We start from the raw sequence: 26,074 nt of genomic DNA on the forward strand, positions 1-26,074 counted from the left end.
TTTGGTGAGCCATATGATCCAGCAGAATGGCGTTTATTCATCGATAGCAGCAAGTTGAGCTTGAAAGCCGTTTTACTGCATCAAGGGAATGAGAAACCTTCTATTCCATTAGCTCATGCCGTTAATATGAAGGAAACGTATGAATCAATGGCTCTATTGCTTAATTTGATAAATTACAATCAACACAATTGGAAAATTTGTTCTGATCTTAAAGTGGTTGACATGTTGACTGGATTGCAACAGGGATACACAAAATATATGTGTTTTTTGTGTAAATGGGACAGTCGAGCTCGTAAGGAACACTACGTCCGAAAAGATTGGCCAAAACGGGATAATTTCACAATTGGTAAAGACAACGTTAAAAATGATCCTCTTGTGGTAAAAGAACGCATAATACTTCCACCACTACATATAAAACTTGGGCTATTCAAAAATTTCGTCAAAGCGTTGCAAAAAGAAGGGCCGGCATTCCAGTACTTGAAATCAGTATTTCCAAATTTATCTGACGCAAAGATAAAGGAAGGTGTATTTGATGGCCCACAGATCAAAAAACTGCTCAATGATTCCGCATTCAATACAGTTTTGTCACCAGATGAGGAAGAAGCGTGGAAATCGTTCCAGCGTGTTGTCACAACCTTTTTAGGAATTTTCAGAAGCCCAGATTATGAGGAAGCCGTCGATGAATTGCTCAAAAATTATGAGAAAATAGGTATAAATCAAAAATATTGTGTTTGTTACATATAATTAATTTCAAATCCTTTTATTTCACTGAACACAGGTGTGAATATGTCTTTGAAGATACATTTTCTAGATTCTCACATGGATTTTTTCCCGGAAAATCTTGGTGACGAGAGTGATGAGCACGGCGAACGTTTTCATCAACAAATGAAGATGATGGAACGTCGTTACCAAGGGTTTTGGGATGAAGCAATGATGGGTGACTATTGTTGGTTTCTGATTCGAGAAACAAGTTCAAAACAGCGAAGACAAAGTCATTCGATTCTCAATCATTTTTAATAAAACCTAAATAAATTTCTTTTGTATCAACTCGGTTTTAAATCCTGATATGCCTTAATCAAATTGATATGTAGAGAAAAGAATCTCCCATGAAAACTTTACATGCGATTTGGATGCTTACAACGACACCTAGAAAAGGAACTCTAAAGCTGTTGTATTTCAGCAACATTTTTAAGTGTTTTACCAAAATGCTCATAACTTCGACAATTTCCAAGCGATTTCATCCATTAAAGGCTCATTTTCTCCGGTTTTGAATGGACTTTAAGAATAAATTATGGAATGATTTTTTGAATCTTTTTATTCCATTAAAAATGTTGATTAAAACAAGATTTTTATGGAAAATTCGCAGGAAAAATAAAAAAAGATGCTGTAAATTTTTAAATGACTTCAAAATTAAATTTTTAATTAAGACATAATATTCTAATAAACGATAGCAAATTTATTTAGCTTCATTTTCATAAAAAAAAACTTTAAAATTGGTGCTCTACTTCCAAAGATATTGACATTTTAGTAATCGTACTTTTGTCCAAAATTCAAAAAATCAAAAATTTTGTATATCTCAAAAATGGCTCTACTTTAATTTTTTCTGACCACGGCATTGAATTCAGCGTAGGATTTTGCATTGGAAATGATCATCACCTTACCGAGTTCAAAAATGCTGTAAACTAGTGTTATGATCAACTCAAACCGGGTTTCCTAAGTACTCAAGACCATAGTGCCATCCAGAAATGTTCCATATGAATCCAGAGAAGTGATCAACAACAAACGAGAAGCAGCACCCATTAGCGATGCCGGTGGTGTGGTGGTAAGCGTGACTGCCTCCCACGCCAAAGGGCCTTGGTTCAATCCCACTCGGTGCCATCGGGATTTTCTGAAGCATCAAATCTCTGATCACGTCTTTCTTTGGAAGGGAAGTAAAGCCGTTAGTCACCGGTACATGAGTAGACGGGTCGATAGGTAGGGCCCAAATTGCGTAGTTTTGATCATAATGGCTAAATATTATAAATTAACTTCTCAGAACTTCAAAAAATGGATTCTTGAGCAATTTATTGAACTCAAATCGGTGAATGAGGCCAGATATTACGGTAGATGGAATATTGCGAGATTATTTTTAAAATAATGCACGAAAAAACATTTATTTATTTTTGCAATCTACTATATAAGTCAATACTTCTATAACTAGATGGTTCCTTCAATGTCGAGTTATGGAGAGTTGACTGTATTTCGTTTCTGAAATTTATCAGTTTTTTTTTTCGAAAACATCTGTATATCTGTCATAAGTTTGAATTCGTGATAGGTAAGCCCCAGGTGATCCACCGGAAAATCCGTTACATTCGCAAAAGCAGTCATTTTATAAAACAAGGTTCTTGATTTCTAAGAAGTTTCCGCCATTATAAGTAAGATGATCAATGCATTCCAAATGGTAAGTTTAGAATTATCTCACAACGTGGCACTAGTGTTCATGAGAACTTCATGTATCTATAAGGTATATCTTGAAATCCTCACCATATACGAAGTGTGGACGTCTTCCTGAACTAACCAGCCCACAAATTAGAAGACATTGGTCACCTGGATAACTTTTCCGAAGGCGGCAACTTTCGAAATAGTAAATATCTCAAGATATATTTCATACAATTACCCTGGCAAAACCATAACAAATAGTCACTGTGGCTATTTTGCACACACTCGTAAACTTCAAAATCAATCATTAAGCGACTGGATCACAAATTTACTTCTAATCCATGCCCAGCTATATTGTACCAACCTGTTCGATAGTATCTATTTTACTGCATTGCAATATAAATATCCAATGCCAACTAACCCACACAATTTTGCAAATATCTCGCCGTTATTCGCTTGAGGTTTTACGAAAATCAAACAGTAATATTTTCTGGGAACATGGCAATTAGATTGCAAACACAATTTCTCGTATCAGCACTAATTTGGATCGTGACTACCACCGAATACCCGGAATATTTAATTAAAATATTAAATTGAATTAAAAAAAACATACATGTAGCTTGATATGCAGACAATGTTGCACTGAAATAGACCCCCCCCCCCCCCTCCCCACTCTTTTGGACATAACCGATACAATGCACTTCATATATTTTTCCACAACAAACAACGATAACGCTCATACTTGCATATAAGTAGAATCTTCACAGCACCAACCAAACCAATCGATCGATATACAATCGCCCGTTCCGTACCTCACGATTATCGTCCCCCGTGGTCAATTGTCCGCAAATCGTTTGCAAATTCAAAAGTAAACAATAGCAGAATTGGCAGCCTGCCACACCACAGCTACCGGCAAGCCGAGTCGGCATTTCCCATTCGTTATCCGGTAGCGTGCCATTCCCGCCGGGTCCACCCATGCCAACGATTTACCTACTGAGTCTGCTGAACGACAAATGGGAATGAAAATGGCGAATAATTGAATTGATGTTTTAGCCTCTTCTCCTTCGATTGGCTTCACCACCAGTGCCAGAACTTCTGTATGCTGCCGCGGCTGCACCAACAGGATTTTATCTAGGAAACCGCATGCAACAGGCTGGTAAGATTTATTCCCTCATTACGTGCGAACAAGAACGGTCGGTTGCAGTCTGTGGACTATCTCTGGCATGCACTCTCAAATGAGGTGATAATTCAAGTTCCTGTGGGAAGCTACTTCTGAGCCGGACCTACCATGAAAGGAGTAAGAGGTATGGAAATACCTGCTACATAACTTCCTAGCGTTTTGAACACAACAATGCGCTGGGAAAACACTCTGCCAGTCTGTAATATACCGGTTGATCGCAGTTGGATGCCAATGATATGTGTTGAAACCAGCAGTGTGGGGTAACTATATATTAATCCAATTAGCTTTCAACTTTCCTTACTGAAGGCAACATGATAGTAACCTTGACAGTTGGCTGCCGGCGCCGGTGGTGTAGTGGTAAGCGTGACTGCTTTCTCACACCCCAATGGGTCTGGGTTCAATCCCAGCCGAGGTCGGTGGGATTTTTTCTGAGGCATAAAAATCTCTGGTCACGTCTTCCTTCGGAAGGGAAAGTAAAGCCGTTGGTCCCGGCCCATGTGTGTTGTGAATGGGTGCGATATCCTACGCAGGTGTGGAAGCTGCCTTCCTGCACATTCGATTGCCGTCAATGGATGGCAATCGATGTCCGTCGGTGATTGGCACTAGATTGCGGAACAGAGACCGACGTTCAATAAAGGAATGAAGTTGGCCAAGGTCCCTTCATTTGAACTACGATGAGCAATAAAATAAAATTGAAATTATCAATTAGTTCGAACATACTCTGCTCAAATTCAGAGAAGAACCAGTCAATGGCTGAAAGCATCGTTAATAAAGTAACCTAACCTAACATCTGCTCAAATATACAAGCTCATTCAGCATTTGCCCCTGTCTTTCTCATTCCTACACCCACATAAACGCGAACCTTTATTTGACCTTACCGAAAATGGCTAAAAATTGTTTATAATCCCTACTAAACTTTAACTGAAATGGCTATAGAACTTTACATGAACGTATGTGTGATAAAGTTTTAACCTTAAAGGGCGAACACGAAATTATTGCGACACATTCAACAGGACATAACTTTTTTACCATTGGGTAAAAATCAACCAAATTTTGCACACTTTCTCATTGATGTGTATTGTGTACATGCTGTCAAACTCGAAGTCGTGTTTTTCGATTCAACGAAAATGGAGGTGAACCAACGCGAGTTGAGAGAACAAATTCTTTCCAAACACCTGGAATTTCCTGACCTGTCGCACCGGCAGTTGGGAAAAATCTTGAACATTCACCATTCAACCGTCTCCAGAGTGTTGAAGCGGTTCCAGGAGCGGTTGACGTTGGACCACGTCAAAGGAGCTGGAAGAAAACCGGGACCGGAGAACAAAAACACGGAGGGAAAGGTGAAGCGGATGATTAAAGCAAATCCCAACGTCTCAAGCCGTGATTTGGCTAAAAAGATCGGTATGTCGCAGAGCTACGTCCAGAATTCAAAGAAGAGAGCTACATACAAGGTACAGAACTTCCCAAACCGCGATGAGCGGCAACAATCGACGGCTAAAACTCGGGCACGGAAGCTCTACGAGAAGATGCTGACAAAATATGGCTGCTGTGTGATAGACGACGAAACGTATATAAAAGCCGATTTTAAGCAAATTCCGGGGTTGGAGTTTTTCACCGGCAAGAGCAAGTTCGATGTGGACGACAAATTTAAGATGAAGAAAATGTCGAAGTTCGCCTCCAAATATCTCATTTGGCAGGCCAGCTGCTCTTGCGGACTGAGGAGTGAGCCTTTCGTGACAAAGGGCACAGTAAATGGCGAGATCTACAAATCTGAGTGCCTCGAGAAGCGCCTTTTGCCGTTCTTGCAGCAGCACGACGAACCTCCGCTATTTTGGCCAGATTTGGCATCATGCCACTATTCTAAAAGTGTCCTGGAGTGGTATGAGGCCAATTCTGTCCATTTTGTTCCAAAGAACATGAATCCGCCAAACTGTCCGGAGCTGCGCCCGGTGGAGCAGTACTGGGCAATAATGAAGCGGGAACTTCGGAAGAGCAAGAAGACAGTCAAAGACGAGAAGGACATGTTAAGAAAATGGAAAAAAAACTGAGAAACTGGTACCGGATGACACTGTAAAGACTTTGATGGAGGGGACCAAGCGAAAATGCGTTCAATTTTACACTCAAGGCTCCATCGATTAACTTTTCTTTTGATTTTTGAAGTAAATATGTGTATAAAACTACCCTAAAATTTTGGTTTGATTCTAAACATTATAAGAAAATTGGCATGACATTTTCGGTGTCGCAATAATTTCGTGTTCGCCCTTTATGTATTATGGTTTTTTGGAAGTGGACCTTACAAATAATGGGTTGTTAAGAATCATTACCATTCAAAATAGTTGTTTACTCCATACATTTTCGGAAAGAGAACTATATTAGAACCTTTTTACTTATGGTTTGAGAACTTTAAAGAATATGATTATGGTAGTCAGTAGGGTCCATGGATGGTTTTGTATTGTCGGTCAACTTTACGTGGAGTACATCGCGAATTGGTAATTATTAATTTGCAAGCAACCAATTCACGATATATTCCACATAAAGTTGATCGATGTTACAAAGCTATCCTTGGACCTTACTGACTACCATAACCATTACCATTAAAGTTATAAAATCATAAATAAAAAGGTTCTAATATAACTCCTTTTCCGAAAATGTATGGAGACAACAAGAATTTGGAATGGTAATGGTTCTTAACAACCCATTATTTGTAAGGTCCACTTAAAAAAAACATAATACATAAGGTTAAAACTTAGTCACACAAACGTTCATGTGAAGTTAAAGTTTAGCAGGGATTATAAACAATTTTTAATTATTTTTGATAAGGTCAAAGTAATGGATCACATTTATGCCGGCAAATGTTAGATGCTTTTTTAGATTTGCCTGAAAAGTATGCACAATTAGCAATGTTTCGTGACATGAACAGATTCTACTATATGGGGTGCAAATCTAAAAATATTTGCTGTGAAATAGTGTTAGGTTTTCTACGCTTGTAACTTTTTCATTTAAAGATGAAATTAAAATCAAAATAAGCCAATCGATAGGATATTACTTTAAGATTCTGACTAAATAAATACTTTTTCAATTTTTCATAAAAAAAACTTTTGAAAAATGTACAATAATTTTATCACTGTTTTTTTTTTATGAAATGAACGTTTTTCCCGAGCCCGGTCGTCATAATCGAGTACTACTTGGTTGCACATCGTTCAGCTTGAACCTAAAAATATATAAAAGAGCGCTACTGCCGTGCCTTTACCGCTTTGAACGGGGTGGCACTGGGTCCTGCAGTAAGCAGGAGCAAGTCAGCGATTAAAGGTGGAGCAGCGATGGAGTGGAAGGAAACTTGAGTCCCGTTAAACTAAGGGGCTGTTTATTAACTACGCAGACAGCTTAAGGGGGGGTGGCAATTATCCACGGCCCATACAAATTTAAAAAAATGTATTTACATTCGCAGGGGGAGGGAGGGATGGGGGGGCAAGAATCCCAAAAAAAATTGTCTACAGCCCCTAATATTAAATGCGGAAAGGTTATTTGTGCAAAACTTCCCACTAAGAAACCTCCAAACTCCTGTGACACTTATGAGAGGGCGTAGGGTTCTCAGCATCTCTCTTAAGTAAGTGTCCCACTAAAAATTCTTCCAACCCCCAGCAGCTGCAAAGACGTGGCCAGGACAGTTCGCGATTATTGGAGATACTGCTACTTCCATCTAAAAAGCCGAGATCAATCCCATATCTCGGTCAATGCGGTAACGGACGGAGGTGGCAATACTCACATAAAATTGTCTAGGGCTTGTACCACCTACGAATTTGTGCAGTTTGCTAAATGCTAATGCTAATTATTTATTCTTTAGTAATATTAGAAACTAGAAAGTTAGACTTTTTCACCAAACACACATTTTTCATATTCACATGTTATATTCATAGAAGAAAAAAACAAGGCATACATTAAGACGCAGTGCGAAAATGATATAAATCGGTCCAACCATTACCCTACACCGGGGCAAGTTGAAACGCGTGGTGAAGTTAAAACGGTAGATGTATCTCTTAGTGGAAGTGAATAATCACTGTTATTATTTCTAATATAGAAGTGTACTACCGCAACACAACGCCTCTCAAAAATAATTACAGTGAATATTCACTCCCGCTAAGAGATACACGTACCGTTTAAACTTGCCCCGGTGTACCTTAACTTTGATGCTTACTATCAAAACATTGAACATAATGATGATGCATGGTAATTTTATGTTAGGGTTGTCGTCAAAATTGGAGAACAAAGACATATGAACCAACATTTTGTTCAAAATTGTAAGTACCGTCTTCTGATAAGGAAAACAGCTGCCTGTTGCATTATCATAAAATGCAACCTTCACTCTCTTCTCTGCTTCAGAGAACTAACTTAAAACTAATGATGGAACTACTGAAAAAAAGTTACGCATTTTTTAACAATTGTTTAATCAACATGCATGGCGTCTTTGTGAACTATACTGGGGTGCTACCACCGACGAACCGACATGCAACAGGAGCATTTCGTTTGTCCACAATTCGAATTGTCAAACGAGTGATTCGAACTTTCAAACGGGCGATCAGATCTGTCAAGCGAGGTGAGACGCATGCCAACGTATTTTAAATATGGCTTCTTGGGCACAAATTTGAAAGTAGCTTGTATGAGCTGTCAAGTCAGTTCGTCGGTGGTGCTACTCCAAAATATATAGCGGCTTGTTTAGGAACCCACATTTGAATTTTCACAATTTATTACATTCCAGGAAAAATACTTGAACCACAATTGAACTATAAACCGAACCGAAACATTGAAATACTATACTTGAAAAAATTAAGATAAAGTATAATAGTCAAAAATGCATGACAAACATCAACTTTGCGTAGTTCTACGTCATACTGCGGTCGTGTATAGGACACAACCCTTTATTTTATTTTATTTTTTAATTTGAATGTTAGTATATTTGTTGAACAAAGATTGTTTCCCCAAAAGCATTGCGTTTAGAAACTCATCTGGTGAAGGTTTTATTCAAAAATATGACTCAACCCTATATTTGACGTAAGAGAAATTTGTTTTGCGTGTACGAGAATTTAAATAATAATACAGTAATCCATATTCGAAGCTTTTCCATTATTTGAATGACAGCTTCACTGCCAATCATTACTTTTTCTACGATGAATTGTGTCACTTTCCAAGCAGCAATCCTTTCCAATGTTGAGGCAATACAACGTTTTTGCTACTTTAGAAGACTGAAAGAGCCGAAAATCCGCTAGACAGTAAATTTGCTTAATAGGGAATGTGCCCCTAATATCTTATTTAAAAATTGAATTGAAATTGCAAAAATTGTTTAGATATTCTTATTATCTCGATAGTAATTAGGCGCGACGCAAAATCTAATTGAAAGGTCCTGCTACGTTTAACCTTCGAAGAATGAAAGCACTATCCAAAGCTGCGCCCCTTTATCAGTCAAAATTGGATTTTATAGCAACAAAATTAAGCAATCACACCGATAATGACCATGCATCAGAACCCTAGTTATAACGACTTCAAACTAGCGAACAATGAATAGAAGATCAGGTATCACAAATATGAATATTGGGTATCATGAGCGCCCGTGGATGCAACTCCGTTATTGCCAGACCAGCTGTAATTACACAGATAACCAATAGACGTTGCTTAGGACTAGCAATCATCCTCAATGCGTAAATACTGCTGATCTAAAACTAGGCAATACCATCGCTGGCCACGTTCGAATGATGGTCAAAAAAAAAAAACACCTCTGCACTTCCACGAGAAATCACTAGGATGTGGGATAAGAGGGTTGGAATTGCAGCAGGGTTCGTTTTGGTAAACGATATGCTGAATTGATGCCCTAACGATTCAATGGCGCGAAAGAGCGAGGGTTTGAACCCAAGGTCTTATGCTCATTAGGCAAAATCGGTCGCCACTAGGCCACCGAGGTCCTTATATCACAAAAAAGTTACGATAAAGTTCTCGTTCAAGTTGCTGTTACTAATATCGGTCCCGGTGGCGACCAGACGACGACAGCAACAATTGTATAAACTGTTTAAAAAAAAATCAAAAATATTGTACAAGGACATTTTAAAGTTTTTATCACTTTTTCGATTTTTTTTTTTTCAAATTACAAAAATAATTCATGGTGTATTTTTTTTTTCTAGAAAGGCTTTATTTCTCCCTATAATTTTATCTCAGACGTCAATTAGATTAGAAGCAGTACTGTCATGGAAAAGATAGCGGCTGGTTCTCATTGAATTTTCATATGAGTACCCAACCCACATCATATTCAGGCCCACATAATTGTAGTAAAAGAATAAACTTGTATGGACCCAAGTAACACAAATTCATTGAATCATGTTGGGTTAGTAGTAAGTGAAAGCAGGGTTCTACATTTTCGAAACAAAGAAAAGAAAATGAACTCTCCGCAGAATCGCTTGATTTCGAGCAATATCATTTTCGTGTAAGTCATCGTGCTTCTTGTTATCGAGTCACGATGAACATTCCTATTTTCAAACATGACTGGACTATCACTTGTTTAGTTTGTCAAGTGCTTCAGTTCATTTCATTTGAAGTAAAGACTTGTTTCGATTGACACAATGAATGACTCGAAAACTGCTTCCTTCGTTTTTTCCACTTTCACTTCAATTTGGGGCTCGTTCGACTTGTCACGACCTGACGACGTAGGCATGAAAATATAGTATCCGGATAGTATCCACACAATATCGGTTGCCGATAGGGATGGCATCTGGATTATATGTAGTAATAATATATTATTTTATATTAAACGAAAATTGAATTAACGATGCCATGCTGGAGTCCATCGGGGTCAGGGAAAGTCTCAAATACCCTGCAATTCGGGTATTTTTGAAACGGGGACGACGTGAAGGTGCCGAAAATCGGTATTCGACGATTGAATTTTGGAATCCAATATGGCAGCCATCAGGATTCAGAAAGTATCAACTATCCTACAATATGGATATTTTCGGAACGGGGATGCCAAAAATCGATATTCGACGCCATTTTGGAATCCAAGATGGTGGCCATCAAGTTTCATAAAACGTGTCAAATACCCCAAGATTTGAGTATTTTCGGTACGGAGACAACGCGTGGTTGCCGAAAATCGATATCCAATATGGCGGCCATAGGATTTCATAGTGTCAAATACCCTACAATATGGTTATTTTCGGAACAGGGACAACGCGTAGATGCCAGAAATCGATATCAGATACCACTTTGGAATCCAATATGGCGGCTATCAGGGTTCAGAAAGTGTCAAATACCCTACAATATGAGTATTTTCGGAATGGGGACAACGTGTGAATGCCGAAAATCGATATCCGACGCCATTTTGGATTCCAATATGGCGACCATCGGGTTTCACAAAAAGTGTCAAATACCCTAGATGCTGAAAATCGATATTCGATGCCATTTGTAGTTTGAATTTCAAGATGGCGTCGGACATCGATTTCTTTCTTCTAGCTGTCAGCCCGATTCCAAAAAACCCACATTGATCGGTATTTGACAGTATTTTACAGTTTTTCTCAATCAAAGTTGCCATCTTGGACGGCGTAGCATCGGCATCTACGTCTCATCTACATTTTGAAAATAACCATATTTTAGGATATTTGACACTTTTCCGCAAACCGGAAGCCACCACTCATGGATTTCAAAATGGCGTCGGATATTGATTTCCAATCTCCAGACGTCACCCCGATTCCAAAAATACCCATATTTATGGGACGGCATCAGCATTTCCCATTTTTTTTTTCTGAAATAGGAAGCCGTCATATTGGGTTTCGATCTGTAGACTTCATACCGATTACAAAAATACCAATATTGATGTGTATTTGACTGTATTTCCACTTTTTCGTAAATCGCAAGCCGCCATCTTCGATTTCAAAATGGCGTCTGATATCGATTTTCATTCTCTAGACATCATCCCGATTCAAAAAATACCTTTATTGATAAGTATTTGACAGCATTTCCCACTTTTTCTTAAACTGGAAGCCACCATCTTGGATTTCAAAATGGCGTCGCATATCAATTTTCGATCTCTAGACGTCACCCCGATAAAAAAAATTCCCATAATTTGGTGGGTAAAAAATCAACAATGATAAATTTGACATCCACGTGCACAGATCTATGCGCATACGCTTAAATGAACCGAGTGAACGAGCAACAAAAGTCATAAAAACTGCACGGATTTGGATCTAACAGCTTCGCTTCGTATTCCGTCCACAAAGTGAAATCAATTTGTTTTGTTGGCTATCAATATCTGAGACTTCAAATTCGATCTCCAACTAGAGTTGGCCTGACCCTAACCTTGATAAGCCAAACTCCTTATCATTTTTCTATCCCGCCATGCCTGCCTTTGTACATAAATAAGCAACCGTACGCGGAGGGAGGGTGGAGTGGCTACATCTACTCCGAAACTCTCACGTAACACATCAAATCACATGAAGATTCAGAAATAAGATGGTTTGCGGGTAAAGGACAAAGGATCCAAGAGAGATTCTGGAGAATTTCTTAAGCTCTCGCAGTTTCCCTGATATTCTCGAAATTTCCTAAAGTTCATAGAACTCCTCTAAAGATTCCGCAATTTTCATAAATCATCCCATGTGATCCCATAATTTTCCTTGAAGTTTTTGGAACTGTCTAGAAATTTAAGTAAACTTCATAAAAATCATTAAACTTTCGAAAAATTCTCTAGGCTTTGTAACTGGAAGTTCATTCCACTGCCCAGAAATTACCTGAACCTCCCTTAATTTATCTGGACTTCCCTCAAGTTACCAGTATTTATTTAAATCTCTCAGAATTTTCCTTAAGTTCATTGAGCTGTATTGATGTTCTTTGATCTTGCCGGAAGTTCCGTTTTCGAAAGTTTGGTGTTCAAGCATCTTGCTTTAAAATCATTAACATCACTAAACCTACCTAAATTTTCCTCAATAAAATAGAAATAGTCAGAACTTCCTTGAAAAACATTTGCAATTCCCCAGAAGATAATAGAACTGCTCTGAAGCTCTCTGATCTCCCCTGATGTTCCCGGAACTTGTCTGTAGTCCTTGAGATTCTTCTGAAGCGTTTGAGACTGTACTTCATTGAAGTTCTCTGATTTTTTTCCAGGAGGTTTTCAAAAATTGTCTACACTTATGTGAAGTTCTCTGGGCATCCTGGAAAAGTGGAAGCTCCTCAAAATTTATTTCTATTTTCCAGAAGCTATTGGATTAACTATGATCTTACCTGAAGTTCCCGCAATACTTGAAACTGCCGTGAGGTATACGAAACATTACTTTTGCGTTCTCCTGATGATCATTGAACTTCTTTGAAGTTTTCAACAATTTCCACGAAGTTCTCGGAACTTTTCTAAACCCAACTGGAGTTCAATAGACTTCTGTGAAGCTTCAGAAGTTATTAAAAAAAATCGCATGAGTTCTATGGACTTGCCCAAAATTCCCGGAACTTGTGGTAGGTTGTCGTAATTTTCTTGAAGCTAATACGAATAATAAATGCAGCTATAAATTTCCTGTAGAGTTCTAGATTTTTTTTCAAAGATCATGAAATCGCACTCAATTTATCAAAGCTAATTCTTCGAGATTTTTAAATTTCTCCGAAAGTTTTGACATTCCTGTAGTTTTCGAACCCTGAATTTAGGGAAACTGCCCTAAAGCTCTCTAAAAATTCTTAATGTTCTCTAGACTTACCTGAGTTTATGAGAATTTTTTTAAAGTTCCCGAACCGGAACATTTTTAAAATCTCTCAAAATCTCTAAGTTTCCAACCAAACAATTTAGCTGAGTTGGTTGGAAATGCTATCTACCATGAAGCTTTAGTGTAATAATTCATTAGCTAGATAATGGTCATAGAAGAGGGTAGGTAGATAGGTCCTTTAGAGTACGGCAGTATTAAAATTGAATATAAGTTGAAAATTAACAAAGGGCCATTAATGCGACAGTACAAAGTCAAACGCACACTTCTTTGCCTAACCCGTACGATTTACGTGGAGATTTGAAGTAAGTCTTCAAATATACAGGTTTTTACCTTTTACCTATATAGTGTGCGCTTGACTTTGCTCATACATATATTGCTGGTTAAAAACTGAATAAGCCTGCTTTTAGCTGCACAAGGATGCTACGCAGTTAAAATTGTTTGTTGAGTTACCTTCCCTGAAGTTCCTTAAATTGTCAAGAAGCTTTCAGGACTTTCTTAATGATTCGGAAATTTTTCTGATATTAATGGAGCTTAAGAATTTCTCATAATTCTTTGAGATTGCTTGATAGATTTTGCAATTATCCTGAAATGATTGGAAGTGCTCTGAAGTTTCTTGATCTTGCTCGAAGTTCTCGAAACTTTCTTGACGGTAATGAAACTGTCTAAAATCTCTTAAATTCTTGGAAGTTCTTTAGATTTTCCTGAAGATCTCGGAAGTTCTTGAAAGTTCTGTTGTTTTTTGTTTCAGAAATTAATGGGACTGCGTTGAAGTTCTCTGATCTTTGCAGAAGTACTTGCTTGCAACAAGTTGTAATTCACGAGAAATTGGCGTTTGAAGTTATTGCTAAGAACAGCTTAAGCTCTAATGGATCTAACGGTATCACATAAATTTAGACAAAATCGTTTAAAGCTGTTACAAGATCGCTTCCATTGAAAGTTCAGTTCCAAGAAGCTTATCATTGAAAGTTCAATTTTATTTGCTTCCTTGAACCCATGCTCCAAGCAATAACCATGGTAAAAAGTTAGAACCAATCTCAAACTTCCCTTGCGCAACAGAAAATGATGCCGAGGTATGGCAAAACAAAAAGTTTGTTGTCCTTCGCTGGCAAAATTCACGGAACAATTATGGTTGCAGGAATTGAGTTCAATTTTGCAGAAGCAGAAGCAGAAGAAGATGGACACTTGCTATGACCGAGGCACCTACCTTAGGTTGATGGATTTGTCATATGAGCTGTGGAATAACAGTTCTGACTACGACAACGAATGAATTTGGGAGCTAAATTCAATTTTGATTGGCTTTTTCCGTTTTCCAGTACGCGCAGGATTTTCAATAGGTTTGACCAGCACGCTGCTAGTTGTATTGCAGGATGAAGTGGGGCGAGAGTACGTACTGAGTTTTCAAATTCATGTGTGTTGTCCATGTCATATGAGAGTTTTTTCAAGATGAAATCCGTGCCAGGTACCTCTGGAACTATTGCGTAAGACTAATTATGGCATACAAAAAGGATATTACAGTAAATCTTTTCCCACTGTCAGCAGAACCTACAACGCAAATTGAAGTCAAATCCTAGGAGCTTTCGGAGGTACGTAAAGAATCTGGGCTTCCTGTCACCATGAAGTTAGGAGTTAACGTTGCATCTAGCCTTGAGAAAATTTGTCAGTTCTTCGCAAACAAACGTTCTAGCTGCCTTGTTCGCTACGTTTGGTGTTTGCTATCGAGCACTGGCACGGAGTGTAAAACTCAATGCTCTTGGTGCTGTCTACCTAAAATTATAAAATGTTTCAAGATTCCTGAACTTTAAATGAACTGAAAAAAAAAATTTATGAAGTTATTAGGGCCGGGGTAACATTAACATTCTCCCTGTATCCCTATTCTATGGTTTAATGATTATGAATAATGACATCAATTAAAAAAAAAAGATATACCTGTACTGAGTACTCAAGTTTGATTTGCCTCATGATAGATTTAGGTAAGAATTTGTTACCATCCTAAATGGTAACATTTTGTATTTTTATTTTATGTGGGAACGTAGGGCACCATTTGTTCAGCAAACTTCCAATTTAAATTGCGAACGATAGCACCGATAACGATTGTGGGTGACGAGTGAAGTCAGCTGCAGTAATTGGAACGGAAATGTAGTAGCGAACGAGAGAGCTGAGTGGTGTGAGTGCGACTATGGGTGGATGGTGAGGAGGATAGAGAGTTCGGGGGAGTCGGTGTGTAGCGATGCCTCTGGGCAGACGTTCGGTGGAAAAATGGTAGAGACGGTAGTAGAAGTGAGATGCGAAGCACGAGGTTCACGCCACCACCATCAGGCCACCGTTATCAGGCCACCGCTAACCGGCCACCGCCATCCGGCCATCACTATCCGGCCACCGCCATCCGGCCACCGCCATCCGGCCACCGCCATCCGGCCATCACTATCCGGCCACCGTCATCAGACAAATAAATGTAAGGTAAATTCTACTTTTATAGTTGGTTAGGATTTCCCCACAATCCGAAAGCTTCCCCACGCAAAAACGCCCTGGGACCCGGAACCAAAAGAGGCCTTGAGTGCCCACCCCAGGAGCTGCCGTTGGCTTAAGACCATCAGCTCGGGGCTTAGGCTGGTTCCCTTCTGGGACTACGCGGTTCCGGGGCCATAAGTGTTTCAAATTAAAGATTAAGACCATTTCCAAGCACACCAAATCCATCGAGTTATAGAAAATATCGAGTTATAGAATATCGAGTTGTCCCGAGTTGACTGTTTGTCTCAAACCAATCAAAAAGCACATCAATAAGACAAAATTGACGTTGAAATTTTTATGAATAATCAAGATTTTGAAATATGCCTGGGGCTAGATTGACCCTAAGGTAGCAGCAAGGGTTAGAGAATCTTCTAAATTATCAGAACTTTACAATCTCGAAGTGTCTCTATAAGAGTGTTTCGAAGTTATATTAGTTGTTAGTGCTTTCTACGTCCCATCCCGTTCAGAGGTCACGGGGTTTAAGAGTTCTGCTGCAAGCATATCTGGAATATTAACGTGCTATAATGCTTAAGGTCCGTAAATGTCTCATATTTAAAATTGCAATGTTTCAATAACTCCGGGGTATTTATTTTTTTAGAAATTTCCAAAAGTTCTCAAGGTTTCTAGAAGTTCTATTTAATATGATTACAGTGTAAATAAATCATTCCTTGTACGACTCTTTCTGATAACGCTTCTTACTCTACACTATATGTAGACAACTCTCCCTAACTAAATTATGTGAAACTTTTTATAAAATATAGAAAGTAAAGTACCGCATAACTAAACATCCAATGTTCATAAAGCTTATTTCAAAATACCCCCAATCCTGTTTTTCCGGGTTTCAATCTCTTTAAAAAAAATACAATGGTCTTATATAATAAATGTTATTTGTTAACTGCAGCAGGAGCTTGTGTTTTGTGTAGGAATAGGAATTTGAGTGGGGTTCTCTCTCTCTGTTTATACATCTTAGCATGACTATGATTGCCCTGAAAAGAACCTTTTAATATGAATTTTAGTTGGGACATGTTCAGAAATTTAACTCATTTGGAAAATCTTAGTGGCCCTGAAAAGGGCCGATGGTAGTACAAGTTTAAAGCCTTTGGAAGATGATGATGACGTGTAGGCAGTAGGATTGGGCTTTCGCAAGAGTCTCGGCCCGTCTGCTGCTGGACAGGGGTTGAACTGGTGTCTGCGACAGTTTGGTAGGCCGCAGAATATCAGTGTCCACCCAGCTAAAGCTCCTTCTATTTTTAGTTTTTCTCGTTAAACTCCTTCTCTCAACAAGTTGGTAAACTTGAGCCTTTCGCAGAAAGACATTTAACACTTTTTACGCAAATTTATGATCCTGTTTCATGTCATGGTTTTTCTGTTTGTCTGGTCAGATATATTAGTACTTATATTTATTTTCTCTACTGCGCTAAATCAAACGAGTAGAAATAAGAAGGGATGTTGGTGTGGTGTGGGACTCTCTGAGGACAGTGTTGGGGAAGTAGCATATGTATGTACGTAATTGGTGGATTTGTTAGTAATTTCGACGCTTTTGGACAATGCTTGACATTTACCGCTTTTTCAATACTATCTTTTTAAAACAGCGTAGAAACATTTCTGATCGAGCGGTGATAAATTTTTTGAAATTGTTCCAGGGATAACTGAGATATTCACGTTCAAAATCTTTCATAATTTCGTTACATGTTCCATTTTTGGTTTTCACAAAGTGTACCTCCATATAGAAATCACAGACGTAGTTCTACATCAAAAGCTTAACTTACTGATATAATCTACTGATAGTTGCTTGAAACTTGATTGAAAATATTCCCGAATAAGTTTCCGTAATATTGAAGGCTTAAAAAAAACTTGGTTTAAAATTTGTTGATAAGTTTTCCGTGAAATCTGCATCAAACGCGAATTCCACGCAAAATGCAAAATACCTGCCAGATGTAACAGCCGTGATTTTTTTTTTAGATTGTTTTATCACAGCTGTTAGAAAAGGATGTATAGAGCATGAGCATGCTTGACCGCCCGAGGATGCTACTCCGTTATTGCCAGATCAGTTGTAATTACAGAGAGAACCAAAAGATGTTGCTTGGGACTAACAATCATCTTCAATCATCTGATCTAAAACTAGGCAATACCAGCGCCAGCCACGTCTGAATGCTGATCAAGAAAGGAATGGGTAGGAATATGTTGACATAATACTCACTTTAATGAAAGCCGAGAACACCTCTGCACTTTCACGAGAAATCACTGGGATGTTGGATACAAGGGTTGAAATTGCAGCAGGATTCATTTTGGTAAACGAAATGCTGAATTGGTGTCCCAACGATTCAATATCGCGAAGGAGCTTGGCTTTGAACCCACGATCTTCTGCTCAGTAAGCCAAATCGGTCACCACTAGGCCACCAAGCTCCTTATTTCACAAAACAATCACGATCAAGTTACCGTTCAACTTGTTGGTGCTAGGTTTCGATCCCAGCGGCGATCTCACTGACGACTACAACAATTGCTCTTGAGAAGGATTTGATATGGATGTCCGATGAACACGTCTTTTCTAAAACTTAAATATTGCTTCCTTTACGTACCCGTCCCTTGAACCGAATTTCATGGGAAATGGCTCTAATGTTGGCCTATGGATCTAAGATTGGGCCCATTGCTAAAAGTCTGCTATTAATCAATTTTATCTAGATGAACGCGTCATTGGGACGGTACTAATGGATATTTTTGATCGCTATTGGAAATTTAGTCGATTGCTGAATTTATACATGGGTCCAAATTAGAGGCATTTAGACCGATATTACATCCATTTCCCCTATCATATTATTTATTAAAGATAGCCGATTTGAAGTATATCTCTATAATGTGAAGGAGCATAGGATTGAACCCATGGATTTCTGCTCAGTAAGCAAAACCGGTCGCCACAAGGCCACCGAGCTCCTCATTTCACAAAGCAATTACGACCAAGTTCCTGTTGAACTTGTTGTTACTAGATGTCGATCCCGATCGACTCATAAGAAGGATTTGTTTTAATTTTCCGATCAACACGTCTTTCATAAAGTTCGAATATTATTTCTTTGAGTGCTCATTTTTCAACCGAATTTCGCTTAATCTCATATTAAGAAACAAATCCTATTTATCGTTAGCGTTACCGTCAGCGTTGTTACGGTATACCTTGTAGATTAAATAAAGGTGACACTCACGTGCCTTTTGAAATTCTCAGTCAGACTGCTTTCAGGAACAATGCTGCATTGGGAGAGTTTTTTTTATTTTTAAACGGAGTTAGTTTTGCTTAAACCCATTTGGTACTTATTTATTATTTACACGTACTTCAAAGTGTTTAAATTATTTAATCAAAAATACACACACAAAGCACGGATTTGCTAAGCCATTCAAACTATCCTGCAGCTGAATTCTGGGCATAGATTTCATCGAAATCAAGGAATTATTACAAAGGGAAAATGGCTCTAATGTTGGCCTATGGACCTAAGATTGAGCCCATCGCTAAAAATATGTTATTTATCAATTTTATCTAGTTTAACGCGTCATTGGGACGGTACTAATAGATATTTTAGTCGCTATTGAAAATTTAGTCCATTGATGAATTTATGTATGGGCCCAAATTAGAGGCAATTAGGCCGACATTACATCCATTTCCCCTATTAGGTATAAGTAGAATTTTTTTTATCTCTTCGTTGAAATTTATGCCTGGAATTCAGCTGCTGGAGTGCTAATTCTTCACAATATAGAGAATGTACAAACATGTCCATTAAATCTAGATTCATCATTCAAGATTCCATCAGATTCAATTAGCTGGAAACTTTTGAATCCTTCCTGAACAACCTACAGTCTTGAAAGAATATTTGAATGCTGGAAACAGTTGGAGATCCTCAAAACATGACCAGGACTTCAGGAAAAATCTCCAGAGAACTTTACCAATATCTTCGTCTCTATGAAGATCTTTTGAATATCTCCTGATGTCTAGGAAGGATGTATGTTAAGCTTACAAAATTTCCTCAACTTCTACAAAGTTTACGGAATTTATTAGAAATTCCATATTTTTCCATCTCTCTTAGTTCTACACAGATCTCCGAACATCTTTGCACTTCTGGAAAGACACCTATTTTCAACAAATATGCTTGAATATCTGGATAGTTCCTTGAAATTTAACGAAGGTTTTAAAACCTTCCAAGAAGTTCATGGAGCTTTTTTGAAGTAAGATCTCTGACAAACAGCAATGAAGCTCCCTAAGCTGAAGCGATAATCCCTGAAGTTCTTAGAAGTTTATTGAATTATTTTTAGATGTTCTAGTTACAAAATTCCCTGAACTTTTTCAAAAATCCTTATGAAGTTTCACGCAGCTACACAAAATGCCATGAAATTCACAAAACGTCTATAAAGTTTGCTGCACTTCTATGTTTCCACAACTTTTCCAAGTCCAAAGGGTTTCAAAAAAGTGCCCTGAAATGATATAGAAATTTCCGGTCAATAATGAGCTGCTCTGAAATAAAATAATGTTTCCTTAACATCTACGAAACTCCTCAAACTTAAATAAATTTTCCACTTCTACGCAATTTTCAGAACTTTCCCAATTTCCTTGTTTCTATGACATTGCCTGAAGATTTATGAAGTTCCCACAATTACTAATAAGTTTCGTTAATTTCCACTATGTTCCCTGAGCTTCTTAGAGGTCCTTAAACTTCTACAAAGTTCCACGAGGAAAAAGAAAAATCCTTGTACTCTCGGCCAATTTGTAGAGCCTGAAGACGTCTTATTATGCTTTCGATTAAATATCGTTATAATATAATTTCTCAAAATTGTTTCTTCAAGTCCAGAACATAATAAAAGTAGTCAACATAAAGGACTTTAAAAAAACGTTGTTTGTGGTCCAACTTGACAAGCTTGACAAAATACCGGTGAGTCAAATAAAAACAAACACCAAACAATTGGGGGGGGGGGGGGTCAGATAATTGTGGATCGGGCCTGGCCTCATTGGCACCCACATTAGATACCAATGATGAATTCGCCTCAAGCTGGCGTATGTTGTGTATGTGTTGGGATCGAAATCGATGTATAAAGCTGATAAACTATATGTAGACAACTCTCCATCATAAAAAATGCAACTTTTTAATTCTTTGAAATGATATTACGTATTCCCCTCATATAATATTTTGGAAGATTTAACAATACCCCCCCCCCTTCTAAAAACAGTATATTTGCAGCTTTTTTCACCTACTTTACAGCACGACAGTTGACTAATAATGCTGAAAATGTCACTTGGGATACCGTATTCTTACCTCACTTTTACCGAAGACTGCAAATCAAGAAGACTGGCAACTCTGCCAAAAATCAGGAGACAGTAACGGCAATGCCTCTTCTGAGTAAAAGTGGAACCTGTGTATGATGGTGTGTGTTAATTCACAAGTACATTCACACACATCGGTAGAAATAAATAGCTATCAACTATTGGTTTTGTTATGATTATCGTAAGAAGTGAAACGTTTCTTTCTTTGCTTTATGCTGACAACGAGTAAAATTCCAACTGAAATTGAACAGATGCGTAAGTAAATTTGTTTTGAAAATTAAAACCATGGCAATGATGCCATTCATAATGCCGGCGCCGGTGGTGTAGTATTAAGCGTGACTGCTTTCAAACACCCCGATGGGTCTGGGTTCAATCCCAGCCGAGGTCGGTGGGATTTTTCTGAGGCACGACAACTTGGCACAGTACTCGCTGACCATTTGAATGTCTTTCTTTCTTTCTTTCTTCTTTCCTTTATTTAACGTCGGTCTCTGTTCCGCAATCTAGTGCCAATCACCGACGGACATCGATTGCCATCCATTGACGGCAATCGAATGTGCAGGAAGGCAGCTTCCACACCTGCGTAAGATATCGCACCCATTCAACACACATGGGCCGGGACCAACGGCTTTACTTCCCTTCCGAAGGAAGACGTGACCAGAGATTTTTATGCCTTAGAAAAATCCCACCGACCTCGGCTGGGATTGAACCCAGACCCATTGGGGTGTTAGAAAGCAGTCACGCTTACCACTACACCACCGGCGCCGGCATTTGAATGTCACTGGCCAATCCGACACTGTTGTTATTATTCTCTGGAAGCGGTCGGTGGTTTTATGTTCTGACAACCAAGCATGGGAAAATTCATTCACTCGCGCGAGTTTCACAGAATCAAAATAGCCATCCTCACCTACAAACAGATTGCCGAACGAGTGTAAATTCTTCCAACCAAGTGACTCTGCAGGTCGACTCAGAACTGACAGCAGTAGAAGGAAAGAATGATAAACTGAAAGGCAGCCGAACAATTTTTGAATTTTCAGCAGCTTCCGAATGATGGTAGTTCACTCAATGGTGGTGGAAGCTGCCAATTCATTGTAATTGATTGCTTCCAACAGGCAAAATAAACAATATTTCGGTTCCTCGTTCACAAGTAAAAGTTATTTTCACTAGATATCGATCCAAGTTTCAATCCTCTACTTCATTGGAGTTGGAAAACAACCGGCTTGCTGGGATTAGGATACAAATTGCCGTGAAATGTTGTAGAGCAAAACATAAACAACAACGAGTACCGTGTTATGATTATTCGTTTCGGTGATATTAGGGCACACACACAGTCACTGTTTATGAGCAGTCTCACTAACACTTGTGATTAAAAGTTCCACCTTTGATTGACAGAGGCGCTGTTATCAGTGATGTTTGATATTTGTATGGGAGAAGGGAACAGTTGCCAGTCTTCTTGATTTGTAGTCTTCGCTTTTACCCTATTGTTTATTTTTTCCGAGAATTGCTCCAGGTGAACCGGAAGGCAAATTTAATCAGGCAAGCTCATATTTGCAACATAATATGGTAAATATAACTGTTTAAACATGAAGCATGCATCATAATTGGAAAATATAATTCACGTTCAAAACTTACTCGTATTGAAGTTTGCCTCATGGTACTGTGTCTTATCTGGATCATCAATGGACACTATCACCTCCTGCTGTGCCGTCGTCAGTGAAACATGTGCGGCCAGAATCTGAAAAGAAAAAAATATATTTTTTTTATTATTAGCTACGAACAGATCAAACGAATTCCGAACGAAACGGTCCCATGAATGAGGTGCAAGTTCGCATCCGGAAAATTCGCCCCCGGAAGTTTTAATCCATAAAGAAAATATCCCGCATCGAGTAAACTTTTCAATCAGGCAACCTTTTCCCATACCAAACAGCGAACGCCGAACATGCTGTGAATATTAAGGACATCCTTCATCTTGCTCCGGGGCTCAGTCAGATCATTGACGACCTACTTGGAACTTGACGTATGGAGCGAAAAGTTATTCCCATGGACGACAATGACGGAGCGGTGGTCCAACCCGAATCGCAAATTCCAACCCCGTCAGATTCCTACAGTTTTCAAAAGTGATGTGTCCTCGCAACTCCACCCTCGACGTGACTAGAAGAAAAAAAAACTACGCACAACCGAATCCGCAGCAGGGAACACCATTCCAACTTGTTGCCATGTTGTTACTCATTACCTACTTGCTACATAAATTGAGAAACTTGGAAGGAGAATGTAACCATACCGCAGCTGCCTATGCTAGACGCGACGACAATGCTGAATGATTAGAAAACAATTGTATGTCAACTCGAAGCCGACGCAAGGGAAAGGGAAGCACGTAAAGGTCAAGTTGAGATTTAAGCTTAATACCTACTACAAGCTTGGATTTCCATTCGATGATGGCATCCGGTAGAATCATTCTAGACTTCTTCAAAAATGCCACATTGAGGCAATCGTAGAAAATATGTAGTGGGTAGTATGGGTTTGAGACGACCTCGGAATAATTATGTTTACCACGAAGCATCCGGGAGACAATATGATGCCACAGCAATTAAAATCCAATTCAGTCTATCAATTCAGAGAACGGAACCCATTTCATTTCAACGTCCAGGTTGACAATGATCTACACGTATGAAAGTGTGGGAAATTCTCCCTCACTGGACTACAATTGGGTGAGCTTCGCTAGAATTGCCGTTATATGCCGATAGTTCCGCTTGTGCGAAACAGCTGTTGTGGGAAAACTGAAACCACTAAATCAAGCATCAGAAGCCGCCCATGTATGGTTGATGATGATGCATTAGTTACGCATTGTTATACCAGCTTGCTTGTTGCAGAGGTAGGTACCTTTACCAATACATATTATCAAACCACAGTAAACACTGATAGATGCAGAGGTATGCACTAGGGAAGGGTTCTAGCTGTGAACTACGAACTTCGAATTGGATGATTTTGATTTTTGTGTTCCTGGAAGATCTTAATTTCTTGACGGCACAGATGTGCTAGGGCTCGGTTAATGTAGCGCAATTTCAGTCAAATCTGCCAAAAAATGTGACATCAATTGAATTTGCGATTTGAACAAATGTCAATTTTCGGATGCAAATTTATGAATTATCTCACAATCATCATTTAGGTGAGGTTTAGATGTAAAAATTCATCCGAATTGTTTTTTCATTGCAGAAGTTTTGAACCAGTTCCCAATTCAAAGTTTTCTTGAACCCCACCCGTATAGAAATTCTGTGCCCATCCTTGGAGCAGATACACCAGAATTGCATGCACAACCAGTCGGTACATCCATTGCAACTTATGCTAATTAGGCATACCGGATGAGAATCAGAACCGCCTGCCGTCATCATCATCACCGTGCGCACGTTCCGATCTAGATTTCACTTTCTTAGAACTGGCCCATGTAAACGTTGAAGCACGAACCCTTCGCTTGCTCGCATCATCCCTGAACCTGACAGATCCCAAACAGTACATTCCACCCGCAATGCAATAGACAGAGGCTGAGTCATCTTGTTACCGCGAGCTCACCTCCATGGCATAGCGGACGCAACGCCGAGTTAAATAGAAACGGACGCACAACAGTCTCCGCCGCAGTCCGTAAGAGGTTGATCGTATCTCTACCAAATTGGAACAAATTAAGGCCTTGAGGGCACCAAAACATAAACTGCGAACAGTAGTGGCCGAGCCTTCCCCGCCGTGTGCCGCAGTGTGAGCAATCTAAATTGGAAGCGATTAAATCAGGCGTTAAAATTCTTCCATTGAACCATGCGTAAAAAACGGGGGAGGAGTGGGGGTGGAGTTTGCACGTGATTTGGACTGAAGGAAGCGTATCGAAAATATGGGTGAATGATCATTAATGCCAGATTAGAATAACATTTCGGCCGGTCGAATTTGCACGCTCTCGTTGCTGATTTGATCTCTGTGCAGTTTGTTTCAGATCGCCCCCAGGGAAGAAGTGGATGTGTGGTGAATATCAGACAATGCTGGACTTTGTTGTGTCTGGGTATGAAAGGGATCTGAGACCGAAGATTAATTGAAGCATAAATGCCAACTTTATTAGTTTGGCGTTGCGGATGATATGATCTTGACTTATATATGGTTGAGAGGACAAGAGGTTAACTGCAATGAGAATATGTGAACTTGAAGACATCTTTATGGAGTTATTAAATCCGAGGGGAATTGCAAGACTGATGCAAATTTCATTTTTAATATATGACACCCCCCTCTCAAAAATTACAAAATATTAAAGAGGCAAGAACATAATTTACCCTATTCAAAATCGTCTTTCGCTTTACGCTTTATCTTTAGACTGCACAATTATTTCAAAAATATTAGAAAAAAGATTTTAAAAATCTAAAGAAATCTGTTTCCTCCTTAGATTCTTGAAAAATATTTCCTATCTCATCATGAAAAAAATGTTGAACTCTAGTAGATAGTTTTTTTTTTAATAATATTTGGAGGAAATTTCAGGTCATTATCTTGAAAAATAACAAATCTGCTACCGCAAGACCAAAACCATAAGATAACGACAAAGTTGCATCTCGTTTGCACAGCCCTAGCTGATGTCGATACCAAGGCCAAGAAAATTAAATGAAAAGTAGGGCAAAAGGAACAAGAGCTCGTTTACATAATCTTACTGCATTATTTACTCAGGAATGTTTATGCGTTCAAGTAGGAAAAACACGCCCACGCATGGCATGTCTGCGCATCTAGGTTAAGTTGAGCTTTTCCTCTCTGTTTATCCTTAACGAAGGATATAGTTATAATGTTTAAACGTTACAAATGTTAACATTCATACTTGTAGAGCCATATGGGATCTGAGATACAAAAAGAAATAAATTTACAAGATAACCGAGAAAACCCAGATCTGAGAGGGCATAGTATAAGGTCTAAGCAACACAAATTTACCCTTTCACTGGC

At 38.8% G+C, this 26,074-nt stretch overlaps 1 protein-coding gene across 1 annotated transcript in view; it reads right to left on the bottom strand.

Annotated features, from left to right (window-relative positions):
• LOC135697713 (uncharacterized) overlaps positions 1-26,074 on the bottom strand; it is a 119,490-nt gene that overhangs the window by 23,506 nt on the left and 69,910 nt on the right. The window contains exon 2 of the mRNA XM_065217502.1: positions 22,748-22,850. Within this exon, the coding sequence (XP_065073574.1) occupies positions 22,748-22,850 (103 nt within the window). The remainder of the gene's footprint in view (positions 1-22,747; positions 22,851-26,074) is intronic.

The sequence above is a fragment of the Ochlerotatus camptorhynchus genome, unplaced genomic scaffold (assembly GCF_037179485.1).
Source record: "Ochlerotatus camptorhynchus isolate MF236.1 unplaced genomic scaffold, CSIRO-AGI_Acam_v1.1 ptg000077l, whole genome shotgun sequence".
NCBI classification, from domain to species: Eukaryota; Metazoa; Arthropoda; class Insecta; order Diptera; family Culicidae; genus Ochlerotatus; species Ochlerotatus camptorhynchus.